Below are 24,738 nucleotides of genomic sequence, written 5' to 3'. Positions count from 1 at the left end.
CTTACTGCCAATGCCGCACATACTGCATCATCTGCTACACTGTACACGCGTAACAACATGATGTCTCTTGTTAGTGCAATCATGCACAGTTGTTGAAAACACTTTTTCTGTTACTCTCAGCTAATTTTTGTCACATATTGCATTAGCATCAATAAAGACTTTGTCAGCTGGACGTGACATTCCCTCCCTGATGTTCCACCTCTTTTCTCACACACAAAGGCTTTGCTGCACTGTGCTGCGCTGTACATATAGGCTTCTGAACACAGAAAGGAGGCAGGTTGCAGTAAAGACAAATCAAAGTCACACAGCACACTGCCAGACCACTGGACTGAAACTCTGTTCTTTCCTCCTGCACATTATTTTACATAATACCTAAATCTGTTACTACATAACCTCGGACCTGATTGTAAGTAACTTTGAGAGCGGGACATCAACAGCTCACAAAAGGTTTAAAGGAAGGCCCGTTTATAGCTGCTCTCATCAACAGTTTCCGGCTGTGCTAACATAATGAGGATTTTCTAATCATTAGCCTTTAACATGACTATCTTACACAACACTGAAGTGATGGCTGCTGGAAATGCACCTCTGTACACCTATGTAGGTATTCCATTAAAAAACACCGCTTTCCAGCTCGAATAGTCACTTACCACATTAACAGTGTCTAGACTGTATTTCTTAGTTTTTGAATGTCATCCTCATTCAATCCTGCTTTTATTTCAAAAAGGAAATTTGACATGACCCCAAACTTTTGATTTCTCTCAAATATCTAAATATACTCGGCATTCAAAAGTCAAAATCCAAACTCGGTCCACTTTTTTGCTGACAGAGTGATTGCAGATATATTTTTCCCTTCTCCGTTTGTACCTCTGAGGCAAAACCACCGGTGAGAGTCCTGTCACTTCCATTCAGCCCGTTCTTCTGACACGGCTCCACCACAAAAGCCGCCAACAGCAGCCTCCGACAAAGAATACAGAGACGGACACGCTCTTAAACCTCATTTTGCCGTGCAGTTTTCATGCGCTTGGCCTCAGAGCAGTGCTAAAAAAGTCCAACGACATCTGGCTGTACTGCTGTGGGAATTACCTTCTCCTTACCTTTTGAGCCGTTTGAGGTTGTTACCATGGCGATGCAGACTGTTTGAGGTGCACAGAATTATCACTTGTGGAAGGCTTTACTCTTTATTCTGAAATTTCTGCGGCACAGTATAGACAGGGATTGCGTTGTCATAACCACTGCCTATTCTGAGTTAGTATAAATAAATAAAGTACTCCATGGAGAAGCGAGATACTGTATTATTCCTACAGTAGAGCACAGACAGAACCTGCAATTATTCTTACTGATTCTAGCTATATGTTATTGTAGTATGTCAGTATGTAGTATGTAGGTGTAGTATGTCATAAAAAGAACCTATACAATAACATTTTGTTTTTAAACTGTAACTCGTCAGATCTGACCTTTAAAGCTGTTGTCGAAACATGAACAACAACAACAGGACATTTTTATGGTTAACATAATGTAATAGACACGGTTTTGCCTATTGACCTGCGTCATTTTCACCAAAAGCACATTGATGTCCAGTGTTGGGCAAGTTACTTTAAAACTGTAATACATTCTGCATTAGTAGTTACAGTTATAAGAATGTAAAATGTTTGTATCACATATTTCTGTTTAAAAAATGTAGCTGAGTTACACTACTTTGAGTTACTTTTGAGTTACATTTGTCAAAATATAACGCACTACTTAAAATGTAATGACTAATATATTCCAGTATTTTGTGTAAGTAATATGTTGTATTCTTCAGTTACTGAAAATGTAACTCGTTGCTTTTGTAATATGTTACCCCCTAACACCGTTAATGTCTCAGGGGATGATGGTGGCTCAGTTGGTTCATAATGTAACTCTATGTGCTTAGCTTCTTGCTGTTAACAAACATGAGGCGCTTTGGCCATAATATTAAATTTATGGCAAAACTACTTTAGAATGTAATTTTGTTTTGTTTTTTCCCTCGTAGGTTAATGTGGCTCCGGCTTGTGTGAAAGCATTGACCAAGATGTTGTACTGTCCATACTGCAGAGGTCTACCTGGTCTAAAGCCCTGTCATAACTACTGCCAGAACGTGATGAGGGGCTGTTTGGCCAATCAGGCTGACCTCGACGCGGAGTGGAATCTCTTCATAGGTAAGAGCCCATTTCTTTGGTTTGTTCACATTACGGTGTGTCTGGAAGTTTAAGGCTCAATGCTATCTTAATCTAAATGTTATCGTTACAACCATAGCAAGGATATAACCATAACCTGTGACGGCATGATGGCACAGCTGTTAGTGTCCTTGCAAAACAAAAATATCCACTTTTCAGAGCTACTAAAGATCATTGTAGTTTCAAAATGATATTGAAACAGGATCGAAAAGGAAGAATTGAACTTGAGAAGATCCGCACATTTCCTTTGCTCCCTAAAATTTTTATATCTTGCACCAAATTGAATGAAAATAATATCATGTGCGAGCTAAGCAGATCTTTCACACGTCGAGAGCAATTAACAAGTGACAAGTTGTCCACTAACTGTCAAACATTTAATAGGCAATCAAGAAAGTAATGCTGTAGTCATCCAATTCAGCTTGAATATTAAAAAGCTAATACAGGAATTTTTCCCACTTTCATATTGCCACATACACCTTGAGAAATTAATCCAGACAGTGTTCAAATCCGGGAAAAAAACTCACTATACATTTTTTTTTTTTTTTACTCCCCCTTTCAGGATTGTGACACTTATTATAAAACAAAAGCACAATAACAATATGTGCAGACACAACATGCAAAGTGAGCCAGTATATGTTTCCAAGGAGACGCAGCCAATTTCTCAGTAGCTGTCCATGGTGCTGAAGATTGCATTCACGGCTTCTTGAACATTTGTTTTCTCCTAACAAGAGTGTCTGCGTGTGAGCTCACCTTGCTTCATGTGTGTGGCTGTCATTGCCCGTCCTTCTCTGCGTTTGCTGCTATAATTGTGCGCTTGCATGTCATTTCTCACGGCAGTGTCTTGGAAATACTCTCAGTGGGGTGTTTTGTGTTACATTCAGCTTTAAAGGATTTGCTGAGACAAAACTCAAAATCTTATTTGTGCAACCATTCCGTGTTTTTCTTTTCACGGTATGAAATGTTTGCTATTGCCGCAGCCCTGGCATGGTGCTTAAAGCCCTGGTCCCTGCTGTTTGGGATTGATAAAGCAGAGGAGATTCTCGGCAAACACATTTTCTATAGCATTTCCAGCTGGGCTACATGAGTAATATGGCTGCTCAGTCTGGGTGGAAGTCGCTGGCATCCGTGAGCCCTCTTGTTAAATTGAGAGGGCACATGACTCCCTCAGGGTCGACTGTAGGACTGTGTTCTTCAAGTGTTAAATGCCTCGATCTTAGCCTTCCCCCTACAATCAGCACAAACAGAGGCGGGCATGAGTATAGGCCGACTACAAAACATGAGTAGAGAAGAACATTTTCAAATTTAGAGACAAAACATAATACACAAATCCATATCAAAATACTGCACTGGTGAGAGCATTTGTCCATTTTTTTTTAGCAATTTTAGTCCAACCCCAATCAGCGTGTACTATTGTTGTGTCTTTGGGCAAAACACTTCACCCACGTTTGCTTGTCTATGTATGAATGCGATAGGTCTACAATGACATATTAGTCCTACACAGTTAACTTCTTTCCCCATAGTCTAGAATATATTATATTATTTATATATTAGGCTGCTGTTTTTATTAACAGTGTTCATAGGCTTGTTTCTTATTTTACCATTTGGTTGTGCTGCGGATTAAAGCCTTCTAGAAAAGGTATCATTTTGTCTCATGAAATTTATGCCTGCATCTAATTCGCTGCGGTCGTCTTGATTAATGGGTTAAAGCCGCCCGTTGAAAACAGTGAGCTGCAGCAGTGCTGTGCTCTGCCTGTAGCCTCCACTATAAACTGGAGCGTTGCATCACCTTTAGACCTTAATGCTCGTTTGGAGTGATTCGCTCAGTCTGAGAGGGGCTCGGAGCGGCTGGGAGAATGCTCTGTGTACGGGTGGAATATTTGCCAGTGTGCAACACTAAGACAGGCCATCGGGTGAACAGTTGGTTACAAAATGCATTTAAAAGAGTTGTTTTTTCAATGTATTTATTTCATATGAACAACGCACATTAATGAACATCTGCATTGAAACAACAAAAACGAAAACATGCCGGAATATAGCCACAGGGCTAATTTACATCCGTAGTCCCTAGGCAGACACAGAAATGCAGAATTAATCAAAAACAGTGTCACAGAAATTAATAGGTAAAAGAAAAGTCAAAGAAGAGTCACTTAAATGGACTATACAGAGTTTAAAAATGTTAAAATGAAGTATATTCCTCCCCCTACATGTTCCAGCCATGTCCTAATGTGTAGAATGAGCTCAGACCTGTTCACCACAACTGTCTCTAAAATCCTTCACTGTCGCTCAAAAAGCTGTGAATTCAGATCCAAAGTACCGTCATGCACGAGTTTAATATAGAACCTGCAGTTACGCGTAAGACCTGAGGTGGCAGTAGTGAGTATAAAAATGACCAACTTGCATCTAGTCTCTGTAAAGGTCACAAGACTGGTTTGCTGTTTTGATCGAGGAAAGTTTTGCGCAAAATAATTTGAACCCCCATCTGAACCGAGCACATTTTCTTCAGTTTGGCTTTACCCGAACCTAAAAGCTTCTATATGTGACGAAAACGCGACAAAAAAGCCACAAAAGAGCGACACGGAAATACTAATAAAAGGTCAATTCCAAATACTGCAATATGTTCAAAGAAGTCAAACCTTTTCCCTTTGAAGTTTAGTAACACATTTCCACCCCTCCTTTAAATTTGCACTGCATGTTTCAAGAGATCTCCCAATAGACTGTGTGTCAAGTGCGTAGCTCCTTCCAGTTCGCCGACAATCCCTCCACCAGAGAGATGTAAACCAGTGACGTCGGGCTTAAGTCTCTCGTCAGCCCAGGTCCCTATGCACTGAATGAGATGTCTGGCGGCTTTATGACAAGTGTTAAAAAGTTACTGTCTTGTTCAGTTGTGAAGAGGCAAATCTATCGCCGCAGAGGGACATGGTGCCTGACAGTAATGGGAAAGACTGTTTTTTTTTTTTCTGTTTTTTTGGAGAAGAATGATGAATCTGCACAGACACAAACACCCCAGAGCTATACGTGGAAAGTTGATTTTTAATTTTCAGACCATTTTTGTTCAGTCATGTTTTGACTGCAGGAGCAACGTGATGTTGTGGGTATTTTAGAATTAGAAATAAGGAACCCGAAGGATGTTTATTTTCATCACCAAACTATCGGAATGCCTTTTGGTGACTCGACAATTTGAGTTGTTTGCAGTTTTTCTCCCCACATTTCACGTCCTCCTACCTGCACAGAGACAAACTTTACATTCTATACATGATTCATTCTCTCAGTTATTCGCCGCATCAAGGTCTGCCATCCAAGTACCAGCGAAGCCTAACCTTGGTCCCTTTTGAGATTAGCCTTGATGGGGCATTCAGCCCGTCGTTGAACTAAGCAGAAAAAGAGGCAGAAGTGGAATGAAGAATACCTTGCGGTTGCATGGTAGTTTTGATCTATCGGTAAATGATATGCGTGGAGAGACATTGTACAGTTATACATAAGCGCATGTGACAGGTAAGACACAATTACATGAGACTTTGCTCTTACGTAATGTTACCGTGTTTTTTCTGGCATTGGCATTTTGTATTATTACATTTCCTAACAAGACATTGACATAAAAGGTTAACACTGAACAATAAGTGTCAGATTCCGCAAATCATTTAGCTGTATTATTATATTGACATGATTTGTTTTTACATTTGTCCAACAAATAGCTGTGTGATGATTAACAAACAGTTTGAAATTGCACCAGAGGCTGGATTAATCAAGTGTGTTACTTTGGCCCGAGATACATATTTTGACTTTAGGAGCAATGTGTTGTTAAAGGTTGCGTAATTGGAAATACAGAACCCAAGGGATGTTTGTTTTCAGCACAGATTTTTTTTTATTTTTTAGATGCCTTTGCACCTTGTGTTGCTTCAAAAGTTCGATTTGCTTACCACGCAGCTTGTGAGGAATATGGATTTGCATTTCAGAGACAACTTCTTAAGTGCGGCCCAGGTCAGTCGTCCTCGCTGGTGTGCATCTGTGCATTATGGAAGCATATGGATCCAAAGTGCACATAGTCTGTCACTGTCATCGCCCAATGATTACTGATTAGAGAGGGTTAGGTTATCCAGGCTCCAACTCTAGTGTTGAAGGAGGCACCATGGCATTTACCTGTGCAAAGTGCTCATGCTTAAATGTCACAATCAATAGCATGGATTGGTAAAACTGCTGCGGCCAGTGCTTTAAGACTTTACGTAAAGCAAGCACATGTATCTCAGCTTGTTTTTGTTCTGTGTGTTTGTTTTGTTTTTTTAAATGATGTTAGGTTGCAGTTTATATTTTCATTTGACAAAACAAGTTGTTTCAAATGCTATTATAGCTAAAGACTAAAGGAACCATAGACAAAAGTACTTCATTCCTCATCTATCTGGGTTGTTTTAGGACATTTTCCCTCTCACTTTAAGACTTTAGGTCAGTTCTAATGACCTGGGCACCGCACAGCGGCAATAACATGTGCTGACAAAGCCTCTTGAGGTGAGAGGAGAAACCTAAACGTAAAGCCTTTTCAACAAAGGTGCTATATAAATGCAGCACATTTTTATTATATGATTAATATTATTACAAGGAATGGAAGCTTATTTGTATAGCTTTTTCACATGTCACCCAAAGCGCTTCACACATTGTGGGAGGTTTGCTCTTCCTTCACTCCACACACGGTGGTGGTAAGCTACGTATGTAGCTTCAGTTTCCCCTGGGGGAGACTGACAGCGCTGTTGTGACTGCACACATCTGCATCACCGTCCCTCTGACCACCACCATTCATTCACGCACACACACCATTCATCCGCATCATCAAGCATCATTCAAGCATGAGCGCTAACCACTGTGCTAATTGTGCGACATACCTGTTAAAGCCAACACGCAATATTTGGGTAAAAAAGTAGAGGAAGGGCAGAAGTGTACATATACAGTATGATTATATTAAAGGCAAAACAGTTTGGTTCATGGTAGAAAGAAAGAATGTTGCTATGAGTGGTTGTAGTTGTTGTAGATATGCAGAACAAAGCCATTCAGTGCTCTATGAACGTTGGTAGATAGTGACTAGTGGGTGCCAGGTAGTGGGGTAAAAGAAATTCAAGAAATATTACACATATTTAGATGATAAACCACAATTTCCATCAGTACATTCAATATTAATGTCAGTGTCATTTTCACCAAAACGTCAGATGGATGTTGGTGACGCAAGTGTGTGCAAGATCTGGAGATATATAAGTTAGTATAGTGTTGTAAATAAATGCTGCACCCATTAAAGTGCCATCTGACATAGGACATTAACAACACCGAGGGGGAAATTTACGATCCTCGGTCTGCATTTAAAGGCATCAACAAGACATACAAGGCTCCCAGGATATGGATCCCATGTAATTGATCACCGCCAGTCATTTTAATATGGCTACGGTATTAAGACTTCATCTGCTGCAGGCTTGAACAAATGTGTTTATCCCATAGGAAACAACCGTGACCTTGGCATGTGCTTTGGGTGTAGCCTACATATCACTACTTTATGCACACGTGTGAAGAATAATGGCGGACATCGCGTCATCCATTTTAAAAGACACAGTCAGGGATGAGGAGCTTGTAGTTGGGAAAGGTGACGGTAATGACACGAGCGCTCAGACGAACAACACCGCTGCGTGTGAAAAATGAAGAGAAGCCTGAGGAGGTGTGGTTAATATCAAAGTCTAGTGTTTTTATGACCCACGTCTGCATATATGGGTACGTGTGTGTGTGTGTCGCGGGGGTTCATGGTCCAGCACTACGTGATGCCACGGCATCAGTCACCTGCCACTGTGACAAATTCACCCACCGCAACACCATGACAGACACATCATTATCATTTTTCTTCCAGTACCTTGTTAAAATATCCTTAGAGAGGGACAGAGAGAAGGGTGTTATGCAGCTGTCTACAAACCACTGTAGTACAAAGAAGAGTCAAAGAAGCAGAGTGGTCAGTATTGATATATTTAAAAAAAATGCATCTTTACTCATGTTCGTCACACTAGAAAGGTGCTTTTTGTCAAAATATGTCGACCCTTTGAGCATCAGCACAAAAAACTCCAGTGTGTGTGAGCTTGTTCTTGCTGTTATGCGAAACAGCAAACACATCTCAGAATCCTCAGCAAATGTAACCTTTTCAGTTCATTTACATCACAGAGTGGCAAGTGACTCCAGAATGATAAAAGGCTGCAGCGTTACTGAGGATGTAATTGAATATGTTATGGATAAAATAGAAGTAATGACCTCCTTCACTTTCACATTAGGAGTCATTTGTACAAATGAATTCCCTTATTGCACACGCCAGGCCGCGCCTGTACACATTACTTCTCCTAATTAAGATATAAGCTCATGTTTTCCTCTGCTCAGTCCTATGACACCACAGTGAAAGCGATCCTCATTGATTTTATTTGCTCATTTCTTTTTAATTGCGTGGATTGTGTCCCGGTGAAACTGGACCTCCCCGCAAGCCTGAACCCAAGCCAATGTGTTTAGTGTCCTCCAAGAAGGATCTGTGATGTCAGGCGCATTATGAAGACGAACATCCTGCCAGCGCTCTGCTTTAAATAATATGGATAGCTTTGCAGAAACCCAACTCTCTGCACTGCTCCTGGATCTCAGAGGAAACGGGCTGCAAGTTTGGAGCCAGTTTGTGGTCTATTAAAGAAGAGGCTCAAGTAAGGACCAATTACTGAACTTAAAAATGATTTATAGTTTCATCCTAAATTTTTGAAGAATTTGCAATATTCCTGTAGCCCTCAGTGTCTGTGTTGAGTCTGCATGTTCTGCATGATACTCATGTGGCTTCTGCTGCTACTGTGTGCTGTTGCCTGTTGGAATGCCATCTTCATACCCTCTATTCTGTGCCTACGCCCTCGAATTGTTGGGATAACAATTACGTAACCGTATCCACTTTCACATCCAACTTGCGTTTGAAAAGTACAAGTTGAACAGATTGCCTGTTTGACTTGATCAAGCAGGAAATTATTTTTTTCTGATCACCACATGAAAAATCACACGCAACAGCTGTTTGTGTAATTGAGGCATAGGAAGGACATAATGTGCATATTATATATAGGCACATGTACCGTATAACTGAGTCAGGTACTGAAAAGAAGCCTGGAATAACACTACTCCATCCTACATTACAGATCCACAATCTCCTTTTGAAGGAAGCTCAGACATGTTTCAGATATTTTTCTATTCATGTAGGATGAGAGAAAGTGCATTCTGTTAAAACTTTTAAAGGTTGAAGTAGACAAAAATAGACTGTCCTGTACATAATGTGTTGGAGATGACATTTTGAACACGCAGGCTCTGCTTTTATGTAAGATTATAAATGTGTGCATGCATGGTGTTTTAAAGCATAACTAAGTAACTCATGCTCCTAGAGGCCATGAGCACCACTGCAGGTGCCGTAGCATGTTGCGGTTTTAATACTCATTATTTTTCCGTGATAGTAAATACTAAAGACAGAAAAGACAAAGGGAGAGAGGGATATTGCACGTTGTGCCACAACCCAATTGCACAATGGAGATAATTGTTGTCACTCAAACTTGGCTGTAAATACTGTTTAAGTGGTGCTAGCCCACAGTTAACTTCTTTTGTGTGATTCTATTAGTGTGTATTGCGCCTCCGGGTCGGAGCAGGGAAAGTTGCAATTGTGGGTTTCTGTCCAGAGACACCAGGGGAAGATGAAAGACCCCCCAAATCATCCCATTAACACTCGTATTACCCCCAGAGGAACTTCGGAAAGGATTTATTAAGGCAAACAAGTCAATTATGTATGTAGACATAAATACATACCATTTTCCAAAGGACAACAGTGTGAAGTGTAAAGTGTGAAGTAACAAAAGGGGCAGATATTATAAGACGTGTTCTTCTCCTCTGCTCCGTTTCATTCATACTGTGTTGGCTTTGTGGTTTTAATTGTGATTGCATAACATCACTTTTGAATTAAATAAATAAATAAAATGGAAAAAAAAAAATGAAATGAAATTAGTACGGCTTTAAATGTTTAAACTAGTATTTAATATCATGAAAACGCATTACTTATTGAAAGTGTTGCTACAGTGGACTGGATTAGAATATGGTAGAAAAGGTTTTGGTTGTGCAAAGGGGAAATGTATTGCTGTATTTTACATTCTGATAATTGTGAATTATACAATTTAAGAATCATGACAATCAAACCTTTACTTTGTTGTGTGAGCACTGATTTACTTCGATGTTGCCTGAATTTCTTTTATTTCCAATGTGGAGAAAAACTTAAATACTTTTCACAATTCTGACAGTGACCCATTTTCTATGAATTTATATGATAAAAATGAGCTTTGTGCTTGGATTGGAATGTATAGTATCCTTTAGCTGCTCTTGCTGCCATCTCTTTCATATTTTCTAATTCAGTTTCTACCTTCAGGGCAACTATTTCGATTAATTACCGTTTAACACATGCGTTGTGCACACTCCACTGGGCCGGCCATCCGTCTTCCTGCTTTACCAGTGCCTTAATTACGAGGCAGTTGTTGGTGGCTTCTCCAAACATGAATCAACGCAACAGCGAAGGTGAAGGTTAAAGAACAGCCACAGGACAGAAAACAGAAAGTCGGCACAAGGTAGTATAGGAATATAATAAATCTGGGGAGTTACATCTTAACCTGGAATTGAAGGTGGAAAAACACTATGTGGCCTTTTCTCATTTTACTATACTATATATCAGATGAAGTACTGTTGTACGGTTCATTAAAAAGTTGATTAGAAAATTGATTAAAAAAATTTGCAAATTATGAATAAATGTGAGCCAGCAAGGATATTTTCTTTTAAAGCTAAGACCTACAAAAGTGATAATAGGCTTTATATCATGTTGTCGCCGGATTTTTGTCATATTTTTAAGCGTTTCTGTCATGTTTTTTTTTTTTTTGCTTTTCATTGCTTTTTGTCTTGTTTTCGTCACGTTTATGTCTCTTTTTTGTCCGTTTTTTTGTCACTTATTTGTCACGTTTTTGTTGCATTTCATCCTCATTTTCACTGCGTTTTTTTATGCGTCTTTGTCACCTTTTCAAATTGTGCTTGGTTCAGGTGCAGGTTAAAGCATTACTAAGTAACTCATGCCCCTAGAGGCCATAAGCGCTACTGCAGGTGTCGTAGCATGTTACGTTTTTTAAATGCTACGCTGACAGAAAAGACAAAGGGAGAGAGGGATATTGTACATTCAATTACACTATGGAGACCATTTTTTTCACTCAAACTTAGCTGTAAATACTGTTTAAGTGGCGCTAGCCCACAGTTAGCTTTGCCCGTTAGCCTGTTAGCTTCTTCTTCGTGATTCATTAGTGTGTATCGGTGACCCCCAGTGGGACTACGGAAAGGATTAAATAAGGTAAACAAGCTACTTAGTACTGCTTTAAGTTATATGTCATTCATTATTATGATTATTTATACTTTCATGTCATATTTTTTTTATATATAATGGAGTATCCATGATTGCTACGCTCGAGCAGTGCAACGCAAGTCATAGAGATCAACCATTTTGACATGTGAAGAGGCATCGGCTTGGTCCAAATACCACCCATACAAGGCCATCAAACATAAACAAATTAGAAAATTAAAAACAGGCGAAGACATTTCTGTTATTGTTCTGAAGCCTTAGTGCAGCATTAAGTACATGAGAGGAACTCCCCAAAGACACTCAGAAATGTTGGCAAGCTTTGCATCTTTCGTAACAGCTTCAACACTCGCAGCTGCAGACAGAGATGTATCCAGAAACTAGCTCTGACACAAAACACTTCTGGCACTGAGCTCGCAGCCACATCTTTACGCGAGAAAAAAGAGAAAAAGGCGCAATGTTGTTGTGTGCGCAGTAAAGCAGCTTGAGATAGGAAACGTGCCAACTTTCAACCTGGTTAAGTTTTCAAATCAGACGATGAGAGACAGCTCCCATATTTTATCATAACTAGGTCAGGGGTGAGGATTGGGAAACATCTGCAAGTTGTTTCATGGCGAGCGTGTCAAATATGTCAATGCACCGTGGGATTCATTTGTGGAGATGTATTGCAAAATGTAATCTTGCATTCTTTTCACATCCAGCCCCAAAAAAAACAGGTTCAAAGCGGGAAGTTACGCAAGTTAATCCCTTGCGTTGTCCTGGTCTGCCTCTATGGAGTGGTCAAGCGCAAAGTTGACCAAGTATAGCCCAATCCAGTGAACTGAGTGAACTCCAGTTTTCTTCTCTATGGCCGCTGTCAGTGCAACAATGTAATGCCTCATTTGAAAGACCTACAAAACTGATCCAATTTATTATTATTTTTTTTTAAATGTTGCTCTTTTGTCACTATTTTGTGGCTTATTGCGTTGCGTTATCGTCAACACTTTTTTCACGTTTTAGCCATGTTTTTGTCACATTTTTGGTCACGTTTTGGTCACTTATTTGTCACTTTTCATCACTTTTCGCCACTTTTTCGTCATTTCTTGTCCTTTTTTGCCACGTTTTCGTCACTTTTTTGTCACTTTTCGTCACTTTTTCATCACTTTTCGCTACTTTTTCGTCATGTTTTTGTCACGTTTTCGTTCCATTATCACCACATTTTCATCACGTTAACGCCACTGTTATAGTCACATTGTCGTCCCATTTTTATCACATTTTCGTCCATTTTTTTTCACATTTTCATCACATTTTTGCCTTTTGTTACCTATTCTTCTCATTTTTCCCATTTTTGTCACTCATTACTTTTTTTGCAATTTCATCCTCATTTTCGCTGCTATATTGACACTTTTTTCTCAAAGCTTTTAGATTTGGGTAAAGCTAAATTGGAAATGTGCTTGGTTCAGGTGGGGGTTAATGGGGAGTCAGATAGAGGAATTAAGGGTAGGGCTGAACACAAGCACACACACACAGCACACAACAAAATAACGGGTCTTAACAGGGCTGGAATAATCAGCGAAAAAGCTACAGAATATTTTTGTTTCACTAAAATGTACGATTTCTTAGAAATATTAGCCGAGGAAAAATGTTTGAAGTCATCTCATTCTCTCTGCTCCCATATTTAATTTGATCAATGGATGTTTTCTATCAAAACATCATTCGTAACCTTGAGCAAGTGGAGTTCGGTCTCCGAAAACATTTTAAGCTTTCTTTAATTCCACAGTTTGCTGTTTTTTGTGAGGCTGGCTAATACCTCATTTTGCCTTGGGTTCTGTCTATAACCTTTGCAATACCCAAGAAGTTCAAAGCCAAGTTACTAATCCGTTTGCACAAGCTTAATAATAATGTTTGAGAAAGATTTGTTGTTTGCAAGTACAATTTATTACAGTAAACTGTGTCCAAAAAAAAAAAGCTACGAAAATTGTGACTTGGAGATGTTACACATAATCAGTTTGTGAATATTAAGACTATGTAAACAATGACTATGAAATATATAAACCATGAACCAGATGATCTTGAATGGTTAAGACTTCTTCCACTTACCAATAATATTGTGACAGTCATATCACCGTAGATGAGGCATTGTTTTCCTTTGCATTGTCTTCCCCTATAAAGCCATCTCTCATCTCGCTAACTATTACGTGAGACAAAGACAGGGAGGCACACTGCAGTGACATGCCAGTGTGTTTAGGTGACACATATTTCACAGCGAACAAAGCCCATGTAGTTTATTCTTTATTCTTGTCATCCTGTCAAACTGAGCACCATGTAAACACACCGCATGTCCCGCAGCATCCGCACTGACAGTGATTCCTCCATGACACACCGTTTGCTAAGAGAGCAGGCCTTGCACAATTGCCTCCATTGCTTATTGTGGGGAAACGATATAATAGCACGGCTGGGTAATTGCAAACGCGCCACTCCTCACGCTTTTGGCTTTGAAACGTACTGTAAAGTGTCGGCTGTGTCTCTGACAGTTTGGAGCGGTTTGTGGTAGAATAGGGCTGTGTTGTGTCGTGTTGAGAGCAGTTTTCTCACATGTGGGAATCTCTTCTAGAGGGAATGGAGTAATCAGCTGTCTGCTGTAATTTAGCCCCGATGTCATCAACTTCTATTGTTCTGCCTGTGTGTGTTTGCATGCAAATGTGTCTCCCCATTTGCAGATGGCATGGTTTTATTTTCTCTTCTTTACTTGAACCAGTTTTAATGACTGCTGCTTATGTTTCACTCTTTTATATCATTGTGCTCACCCCTAAAGTCCCTCATCTTATTTGTGACTGCGTTATGTGCTAAGCTAAACTGGCTTTTCTCAGCATTGATTTTATTGATGACAATTATTCCCACAGGACAGGGCCTTTCTGTGTGGAGTTTACATGTTCTCCCCGTGTCTGCGTAGGTTTTCTCCGGGTACTCCAGTTTCCCCACCACTAAAAACATGTACAATAAGTTAATCCTCCTGGCAGGTGTTTCTGACTATTAGCCTGGCTCCACATCTGGAGATGGGTCCCCGAGCGCTGGCCTACGCTGGCTGCTCACTACTCCTACAGGTTAACCCAGCAGCATTGAGGATGAGTCAAATGCAGAGATTGAATATACGGGGATTAATAAAGCATTTTGCAGGACCATAGTCATCCCACACACTCCCTCTTCTCCTCGAAACACGGACGTCTCATTTCAGAGAGTTTCTATCCTCAGGCGGTGAGGCTCATGAACATTAGCCTTAAGGATGGCTGAGGTTTGCCTCTATTGTTGAAATGCATGTATATATTCATGTTTTATATGAAATGTTCTTTTATTCAGCTCAGAGAGTGTGAAGGAAAAACTTTTTCATCGCTTATGATTTGCTTTGTATTTCAATAACAAATAAACCTTGAACCTTGATTAAAAGCTATAAAAAGTCAATGTGCGGCTGGCTGCGGGCTGCCATTTTACATAGATGTGAAAGTGTTGTGTCTGTGGCTAAGTTGTGAGGGCCGGGTCATGCTGGTGAATTTCTAACCCGATGCTACGCTTGACTGCGCCATTTTTGTATTCGATACATGACACTCCAGGGCCCCATTTACTCCGGTACAGTCAAGCAGAACCAGTAAGGCTTCTCTCACCGACATCTCATTTCAATGGGGCTTTTTGGCAGGGCTTAGGTACTGCACCAGGCACTGAATAGGAACAGACTTCACTTTTTAACAACTCCCCTTGACATAGATTTGTTGGGTAAATGATCTCAGTTTTAAATAGACCGTCAATCTTCAAGCTAATGTCTGCAGCGCTTGTCCTTGGATTGAATTCAGTAGAAATGCGCGGCCAGCGTCACGGTATTCACAATTTCTTGCCTATGAAAGCAACACAGGTGCCAGTAGAAATTGATGTCATAGTTTGAGTGCTTATTGAATCCTCCAGCAGGTGTGTCTTGAGTCTGCAGGAGTCTATCGGAAATGCTACGTAGAAAGAAACGTGTACCAATGAACAAAAGAGAGTGAAAACTCAACACTTCTGACAAGGTGCTGTCTCTCACACAAAAGGAAAAACACTCTGATGAGGATGTACTTTTCCAAAGAGGAGGAACCAAAGTACAACATCATAGCAACAGCAACATCTCTGTGGCGATGAGTAGTTAGGTCTGAGGAGATGCGTGTTTTTTTAGTTTGCTGGTTGTTTTTTTTACCAATAAAAACACCCATAATTGAATTAAAGCTTGCATTTTATTCTGTTCATCGGGTGAAATGTTAATTATTGGTTCTTGACATCACTGATGTTCTTCTTGCACAGCTGACTTTTGTATTTTTAGCCCATCACTATTACGGCATCTTGATTATTGCGGGAGGAAATATTGTGAACTTGATTAGGCTTCAAATGTTAAATTTAATCCAACTCAAATTACAGAGCCTCGGTGAGCAGCCTTTCTCTCTGGCAACAACACCACAAAGTCTCCCCTGTCCTCTCCCTGAGCCTCACCTTCCTCTCCCCCGTCCCCTCTCCCCCCCGGCTCCTCGTCCCCTTCAGTGCTGTCCCCTCTTCAGGCTGACACTACTCCTGTGTCTGAAGCCTCTAAACGGGGCTGTCTCTGCTCAATGCGACGGCTCATTCAACAAGGCGATTTCATAGCGGTAAAAACAGGAGTTTAATCACTTCTTAGCACTCTTGTGTTGCAGTTGTCCCAGCTTTACGCTCGGACATCTCACATCCTCCTCCCTCTGTCGTCACCTTCCCTTCATTTCGTTCCCTAAAATAAGGCCACGTGTCTTGGTCTGAGTGAGACCGTTTTTTTCTTTTCCCGCACTGGCAACCTGCCACATTCGGCTCTTCAGCCTCCTTGTATTGGCTCTCTTTGGCCTTGTCAAAAACAAAACATGAAAAATGTGTAGGTTGTAAGGTTGTAATTTAATTTTTTTGTTAAGGTGCTTCAGTTGTTTGCTGCCTGAAAAAGAAACCCAGAGGACAAGAGCACCGGAATGTTTACTATTTAACAGCTGCTAAGCTGCAGTAAATATTTATTTATATTAATGTGATCTAGTTTTTTATTTCAATTTTACACGAATAGGAAGGACACAAAGGCTTGCATAGTTCACATCATGCAGACTGCACTTCGGCTTGTTTGGTTTTAACAGGTAAATTTAACAAAAGATTATATTATATATAATATATTATATTATAAAGTTTATATTTTTTGGATTAAACCATTTGTCAGACGGGCCGGTGGGACACAGCCTGCACAGGTCGGCCCTGCACGAGTGACTGAGATGAATGACAGCGCGAGAGAGGGGGGAGACACTAGTTGACGATTTGTGCTCAAACTATTGAACAACTTTTTTGGAATCCAACAAAATGTTTTGATGCACCAGCTCTCAGTTGGGTCAGCGCTGGCACACCAATAGCTGCACCAGTGCTCTGGGGGTGCCAGCCCTTCTGCCTTGCTCAGTTATCAGTGAGTACGCCGTGGCTTCTAAAATTCTTACAGTTAACCTAACAGGTCCTTTTATAATCGTACAAAGTGTAAAACCGGTTTATCTTGACATCCCGAGCTTGTCACAACTCTCCAGAACTGTCCACAGCTCTGAACAACAGCCCTATATTGACCACATATTGACCTGAAGACCACAGTCATTTTCAATCATCACTCTTGTATCAGTCCAACTGGAAAAATGCACAGGGCCCAAAAATACAATTGTAGTTGATAGCTGAGCACACCTTCTGCTGCTTTTTTCCCTTGGATTCACACAGAAGATATTGATTTGTCACATTCTCGGTCTGAATAGTGCTGTTCCCTCAGGGCCACTGCAGGTAGTTGGTGGGAGCCGCTCTAAATCCCCGCGGGCGAGAGAAAAGTTAGTTATTTGAAAATGTCCACGGTATGCAGCGTGGAGGAAGAGAGTATGGCACCATGCAGCCCCAGTAAACAAGCACAGCCTCTGGGCCCATCCACAGGCCACATCCACATTCATAAATGCAGGGCACATTCAGCTGAATAAATTATTCTAAATGGATCATTTACTTATGTGTATACTGGGTAGCTCTTTGGCGTAATAATAGCCTTTAATAGAAATAGCATGGGACCTAGAAGTGTAATAACATGGTAATTACGGTTATTACTGGATAATGTTTTTAATTTGGGCACATTTAGTGAATCAAGCAACTTACTGTTGTAATAGCAGTAGTAGTTTGTTCCTTTCAAATTTCCTCTCTAGGAGTTCATATGCGTGCTACACCAGCCTCTGCGTGTTTCTTGCAAAAATGTCATGTACATTTTTTCAACGATTTGCTCCCTGCACAAATCTTCCTCTATCTATTAGTGTTAAACAGTGTATTCACGAGCCCTCGGTGTGATTTATGATCAGTAAAGATAAATCTGCGGATTCCTCTCATCAATATCTCATCATTTTTAAAAGTGTTCCCATATGCGACATGATTTCAGAAGTTATTTGAGCATGTCAAAGTAACCCTTCCTCCCCACAGCCGCTCGTATGGCTGACTCATACTCACAATCCATCAAATATTCATTAGGCTATATGAAAAATAGCTTGTCAGAACTCAGCTGAGGATATCATTCAGCTCTTTGACTCTTTTATGGTACGTGGACACAGACACATTGCCAGTTGTTCATATGGGCTTTCTCTTGAATCCAGAGAGGGTTTTTTATTTTTATCCCGATGTAGCATTAAGTGGAAGTGCACTGAACATAGGCAGCTGTGGACTTCACAGGACTGGGACTGACCCATGTGAAGACCTCTGACCAGCTCCTGATGGAAATCCAACCAAGCATCACACACAATCTGGGAGAGCAGAGTAAACAAACACTAGAGCTCTTCACCAGGGAGAGCAAACAGGTACAAAACAGTCTGAGTATGCACGGCCCATATCTCTGCTTATTTACATACAATACAGACTTTAATCAAATGACAAATGTTACTCTGCAGATATATGATAATGTAACTGAATGTACCCGTATGCGTTTGTAAAAAAAATGAGGTTTTAAAATCTTTAATACTCATTTACCATTCCAGTATTTTGATGCTATATGTAGTGATCCAGCAGTGGCTTCTTTACGTTTTTATATGGCTTTGGTCATGTACTTTGCAAAGCTGCTCATCATGATAGCACATTTTACCCACCCCATTTTACCATCACGTCTAATGACATGTGACTCCTCTGTGGCTGTAGCCGAGTGCTTTAAGGGATCCTACAATCCTTGTGACTTGACATTTGGATGCCATTTTGTGCACGAGTCCTGATTTAGTTTAAATGCCGTTTGCAAACGCATCAAAACGCATGCCACAAAAATTCTTTCACTGTTCATTTTCTACATGTTCACTTTGTCCCAACTGTTGCTAACTCTGTATAGTGTGTTCCAAATTATTATGTAAATTGTATTTCAGTGTCATAAAGGTAAAAGTGTTTCAGTGAAACTCATGGATGGTATTACGTCTCAGGGCTCTTTGAATCACTTACATCAATCTCAGACGCCTGGGATGATTAGTTGTCAGGTGAGTCCAGTTAAGGGAAAAACTACTGAAAAAGGGCATCAACCATTTTTAAGCAGATCACCATTTTCAAGCAATATGGGGGGGGAAAGATCTCGCTGCTGATGAAAAGCATGAAATGCTTGAATTCCGTGGACTAGGCATGAAAACCTTTGATATTCCATGAAAGATTAAGCATAATCATCGTACTGTTAAGAGATTTGTGGCTGATTCAGAGCACACACAGGTTTGTGCAGATAAAGCCACAATATGGACGGTTTCTGCCAGACAAACACATCAGATTAAGAGAACAGTTGCTACAAAGCTGCTTGTGCCTTTGGAGTCTCCCGAACATGTATAGGATGTGTAGGACCCTCCAGAGGCTTGTAGTTGTGCATAAACCTTCTATCCGGCCTCCCCTAAACTGTTAAATTGAATGCTCATGAATAGAAACAGCTTCAGTGGGCCCAGAAATACACGAAGAAATACAAGAAGGAATACAAGAACACCACTCCACTGTGCATCGTGGTGTTCTTGCCTCCACGTCGTGCATTAAAACTGTGCATGGCTCCTCGTTGTTTAATCCTTACCTACATACTATATCATTTTCTTGTAAATGAGTAGGCCTACGAAGTATTCTATTGGCAGAACATGCATAATAAAATGTCATATTTAATGGTTTTATTGTTCTTCTGAAAGAAATGTGTGTGTTTTTAAATTATTAGGAAATGACCCTTTTTTTTATAATTTCCCTCGAGACTAAAGCTAAGTTCTCCATGTGCCAGAGTCTCTGGGTGGCTCATGTCTGAACATTTTGCACTCCCACTCAACAGTCTGTCAGCCGCCAATCCAACACTCCATAGACTCTGAGGTTGAAAGAGGTAACAACGTATGTTTAAATGAATCATAAAGAAAGCGTCTAGTCAAAACAACTGAAGACCACTGTTATAAATTCATCAAATGACTTCTGTGAGTGGAATTTAGTCCTGTCTGTTGGGCCTGGGTTTAGTCAAATAACCGAGCAGTGTTTGTACAATTTTGTTTTTTCGCATTTCCAAACAATGACAAATCAGGACGTTGAAAATCAGTCATCCATCAATTCACTGTGTGCCCTGACACTGATACAGATGGCAGTGAATCACAAAACACAAACTGCAGTTCAAAAACATTATTTCATTACCTCGCACACGATTGCACAAGACGGCTGCCTGTGGTTTGTGATCGTTTGGGTTATCTGTCTTTGGAAAAATGATTAAAAGCTGGTGATGAGATTTTCTGGACAGTTCAGGACAGGACCATGGACCAGTCTGTGTCTTCCTTTAATCGAGACATGTCATGAAAGTCGACTTTTCTTTTTGTGTCTCTCATGTTTTCTTTTCCAAATCAAATTTTCAGGGAGAAATACTGTTACTGTCACAAATATCACACAGCTTCTTAAAATTTCTGCTTTTGAAATATACTGAAGGACAAAAACAATAGTATTCCAGTGTTGTTTAAAGGATCTGTATCATGCTATTTTAGCCATCCCAATGTAAAGCATAGTTATTTATATGATATATTGTACCTCTACCACTATGGAGTAGTACTATTTTTTGTGAGAAATATAGGTATTTGGCTAACACACACACTAACACGCATTTTGACTCCCGCTCTGTCCTTGCCTCTCCATCAGGTGTTTACATTATGGGACTCACGTTGGTTATAAAAGTTATAGTTCACTTTGATTCTGGCAAAGGTTCACCACGCATCCATCAAGAGACAGTCACAGAAAAACACTATTTTGGCTTAGTCGCTGAATCCCGGAAAGAAGTTCCAACTTCTGACGAGTGGCCTCGTCTTTAGGCAGGTTGATGAAAGTCCTGTAAGTCTCGCAGCCAAACACGCTTTTCTCCGTGACATTATTGTTCGGTAAAAAAAAGGACAGGTGTCCAGAGTAGGTTAGAAAGAGCTCCTTATTCACAACGTTTCGTGCAAACATGACATCTGTTCAGACGCTCAGGGGGTGTGTTTGTTTTCTCCACAGGGAGAACAGAAATAATGGAAACAACTGTTTTATAAATTAAAATCAGGGCGTAAGGCATTACATTACAGAGGTCTGGCACTTCCTTTTTGAGTGTCACACGTCAATCGTTCCGGAGGATTGCTTAGAACTACGTGAAAGAAGCCAAAAAACACTCTGGGGGTGTTTTTGATAAGGAAATAGCATAACAACATGGTTAAAAGCTCCAAAATGTCGATTTTGCATGATATAGGACCTTTGAGCCCATAATCCATCATCAGACCCAGCAATTCCAGCAATGCCAAAAATGTTTTAAGCCCTAACCCAGTTGTGTCGTTGTTGTTGTTGTTGTTGTTGTTGTTGTTGTTGTTGTTGTTGTTGTTGGTGTTGGTGTTGGTGTTGGTGTTGGTGTTGGTGTTGTTGGTGTTGGTGTTGGTGTTGTCTTTGTCGTTGTTGTTGTTGTTGTGTATTCATGGTTACTGTTCAGGATCATTCTAGTTTTAGGTCCAACAATAGTAATGAATGAATAAGTAAATAAATAGTTAAAAAAAAAAGAACAAGCATACGGTGTTTATATTTGCCCATTCATTTCATAAAACCAGCACTTATTCTTTAACTGCATAATCACAAATGAGAAATGGGGCCTTCACTCTCAGCTCTGTGCCCTTGTAATAATTGTAGGACTCTAAATCATATCCTTGGTGTTGTACAGTGATGTATAAGACACTAAGCAGTGTGGTAAGATATGCATGCTGGTACAAATAGGCTGTGGACATAAAGCCTTGTTTATAAGATTAAAGTCCATTGTCCAATCTTCCTTCACTACCGTTTTAATGAGGAATAAGCTGAGGCAGTAATGGAAATGTGTTTAATTCAGCTCCGGCAGCAGCAGCAGGTCGTAGCTCTGTATTCTGTACTCACCTGTCGTCTAAATCACTTCCTCCAGTCAAGCGCTGGCTTTAATATCCCGCCTGTCGATTGGCCCTGGTCTCTGTGCGGCCCTGCTCTCCTGACAGCTCTCTGAAATGCTGCCCGTGGACACTGTAATTCTGGGAACTATACCTGACATTACCCAATGATCTTATTTGTCACCTTTGGAGGCCCAGGCTCTTTTCACCTCGAACTATTTCACCACACAGCTACAATACAAAATAGTATAATGGACTCATAAAAATGTCAGGGCGCTCATTGAAAAGTTACTCCACTTCAAATAGTGAATTTTGGTTATGGCTTTTCAGCTGCTGCCAATGGTCATGTCACTATGTAAAAGCTATTGTTTAATCATAAAAGACTCGAACAATGGTCCAAGACTGATTTAAAAACATTAATGCAAATCCCTTCAGAAAATATGTGCTTGACTTTAGCAAAGCTGAAAATAGATCAAATACAACATCCTTTGCATTATATTCTTGTTATCAAAACATAAAAACAATTGCTGGAATCTGGTACTGGGTTAAAGTAGTTGTCACTCCTCTGTAGTTTCTTTCTAACATTAGTACATATATGACAGATACAATATGTTACTGTTTTGAGAGCAAACTGTCAAACCATACAGGTTCAACTACCCTGTTGTTTTCTCCACACTCTTGCTCTCTTACATTAATGCACACTCAGCATTAATGTGTGTAAATGTCTCCACAGTTTTAACGGATGCCTTTTCCTCCTGTTTAATAATGGTTATTGTATAATCCCTGCTACTGGAACTTATTATTGTCTTTGGGTCGCTCCACCTGCATCAGCAGCATGAATGTGTCATTTGACACAGCTAACCTTTTTATTTGTAACTATCATGTGTTCGCAGTTGTGTCTTTAATAAAAATTTAATTCAATGAAAAACATACAATTGGTTTAAAAACTTCAAAAAAAAAGTTCCAATGCTAGCAACTTACACTTTTTGTCTAGTCTAACAAACTGCAGAGATAACTTTACAGATAAGCACATGAAGAAGTGAATCACCCAAGAAGGAACTACTGATCTCTTATACATGTATTTAGAATTTGCTGAGATGTGACTGAATTCTTAGAAGTCTCTTTTGGTGGCAGCTTATATTTGGAAGCCTATAACATAATGCTGCATGATGCAGCAGAGGGGAGCGGTGCCATGGTGCCAGTCCCCCGTGGGGGTCCGTCATCTGCTGCTCCCCAGCAGGCCTCCGCTAACACTCTGTGTCAAACCTCTACTTTTAGACGGCTTATGAGTCAATCGCTGCTTCTGCCAGTTCATCTCTGTTCTCTCAGGACTGGAGTATAGGCTCCACTGATTAGTTCAATCTCTGCAAATGTCACTGTAGTCGAACTTGCCTCTTAAGCTACAACTTTAAGAGTCACTTCAGAAAGTTGAGCTCTGCATGGCTTGTCTGCAGTTTTTGTCTGCAGGTAATCAGTAGTTTTTTACTTTAGATTCCGACCACTACAGATCTGAAGAACGTGACACATCATTGTCTAAACATTTGCCTTGCTTTCTTGCTTAGTGAATAACTCTATCAGTGACCGTCTGAGCCTGGCACTGTCTCATACTGGCATTCTTGATTACTAAGATGCCAGTAAGCACTATTAGAACTTCCTCTTATGGAAATATAGGCAGATTTTAATTACCAGTTGTACCACTTTGTGTTGAATGTTTGAGTCTCCAGGTCCCACTGATGGAAGCAGAAATGTCCCTGCTTGTCTTTACAACTCGAGAATTCATTTGAAAACACAAATTTCCACAACACCCCTAACAATGAATCTATCTCAAAATCTTAAGATGTACTGTTCCAGATAAGTTGCTCCATTAGTATCGAAGGGTTGATCAAATGCAGAGGACTAATGTTCCAACGGAGTATACCTTCAACTCATTTAATATGTGGCGTTTATAATCAACTGTGGTTCAGTGGTTCTCAAACATGTACCACTGGTGATACTTAAGCTTCTTCAAGTGGTACTCATTTTAACTAGTTATAATATACAGGACTGTACCCTTAAGATACTTTTCTGGTTTGGATGTGGTTTGCACCTACGTGTCCAACGTAGGTCTGTATTTTCGACACGGTCCTGATATGATCATTGTCCTGGCCTGGTACCGAAGGTCAATGATCATATGAGTTGGTACTTGGTGTGAAAAGTTTGAGAAGCACTGCTATACATGATCATTGTTTAGCACAAATATCTCCCAGACTGAATAAATCAATGGCACATTCCTACCACTTAAACTTGGAAGTATAATTTTGTTTTAATGAAAATGAAAACTGGCAGCCCGTGCGTAATATGTTTTAGCTATCGATTCATGCCACGGTATATCTGCCCTAATAAGGTCAAGGACTCTTTAAAAGTGCAGTTGTTGCCTTTATTAAACACAGGGAGGACTTGTGATGAGATTAGAACTGCGAGGAGGAGGTGTACTTCTCACAAAATCAATACCAACATAACAAAAATCTAAAACAGCAGATTGCATTTTGGCAGCACAGAAAACCCTACTTACAGATTGTGAATAGAAGCGGTTAACTATATTTCCCGAGCAGCATCAGAGTATAGCCTCAGCGTCAATAATGAATCAGCCAGAGATGAGTCACTGGCGAGGATTAACTACCAGTGCACAATCCACATGCTAAAGAAATTAACTGCAACACGTTTTTAACTCTGAAGTCATTGTCTTTTATAGTATATATAGCCT

The 24,738-nt window shown here is 40.2% G+C and overlaps 1 protein-coding gene across 2 annotated transcripts in view; it reads left to right on the top strand.

The window, feature by feature from the left end:
• gpc6a (glypican 6a) overlaps positions 1-24,738 on the top strand; it is a 150,782-nt gene that overhangs the window by 96,650 nt on the left and 29,394 nt on the right. For both annotated transcript variants that reach the window (XM_079555328.1, XM_079555327.1), the window contains exon 4: positions 2,012-2,177. In XM_079555328.1, coding sequence (XP_079411454.1) covers positions 2,012-2,177 — 166 coding nt within the window. The remainder of the gene's footprint in view (positions 1-2,011; positions 2,178-24,738) is intronic.

Source organism: Gobius niger (assembly GCF_951799975.1).
Source record: "Gobius niger genome assembly, chromosome: 4".
NCBI lineage: Eukaryota > Metazoa > Chordata > Actinopteri > Gobiiformes > Gobiidae > Gobius > Gobius niger.
The sequence above is the reverse complement of the archived record's forward strand: the minus strand, read 5'-3'. Positions and strand labels throughout refer to the sequence as shown.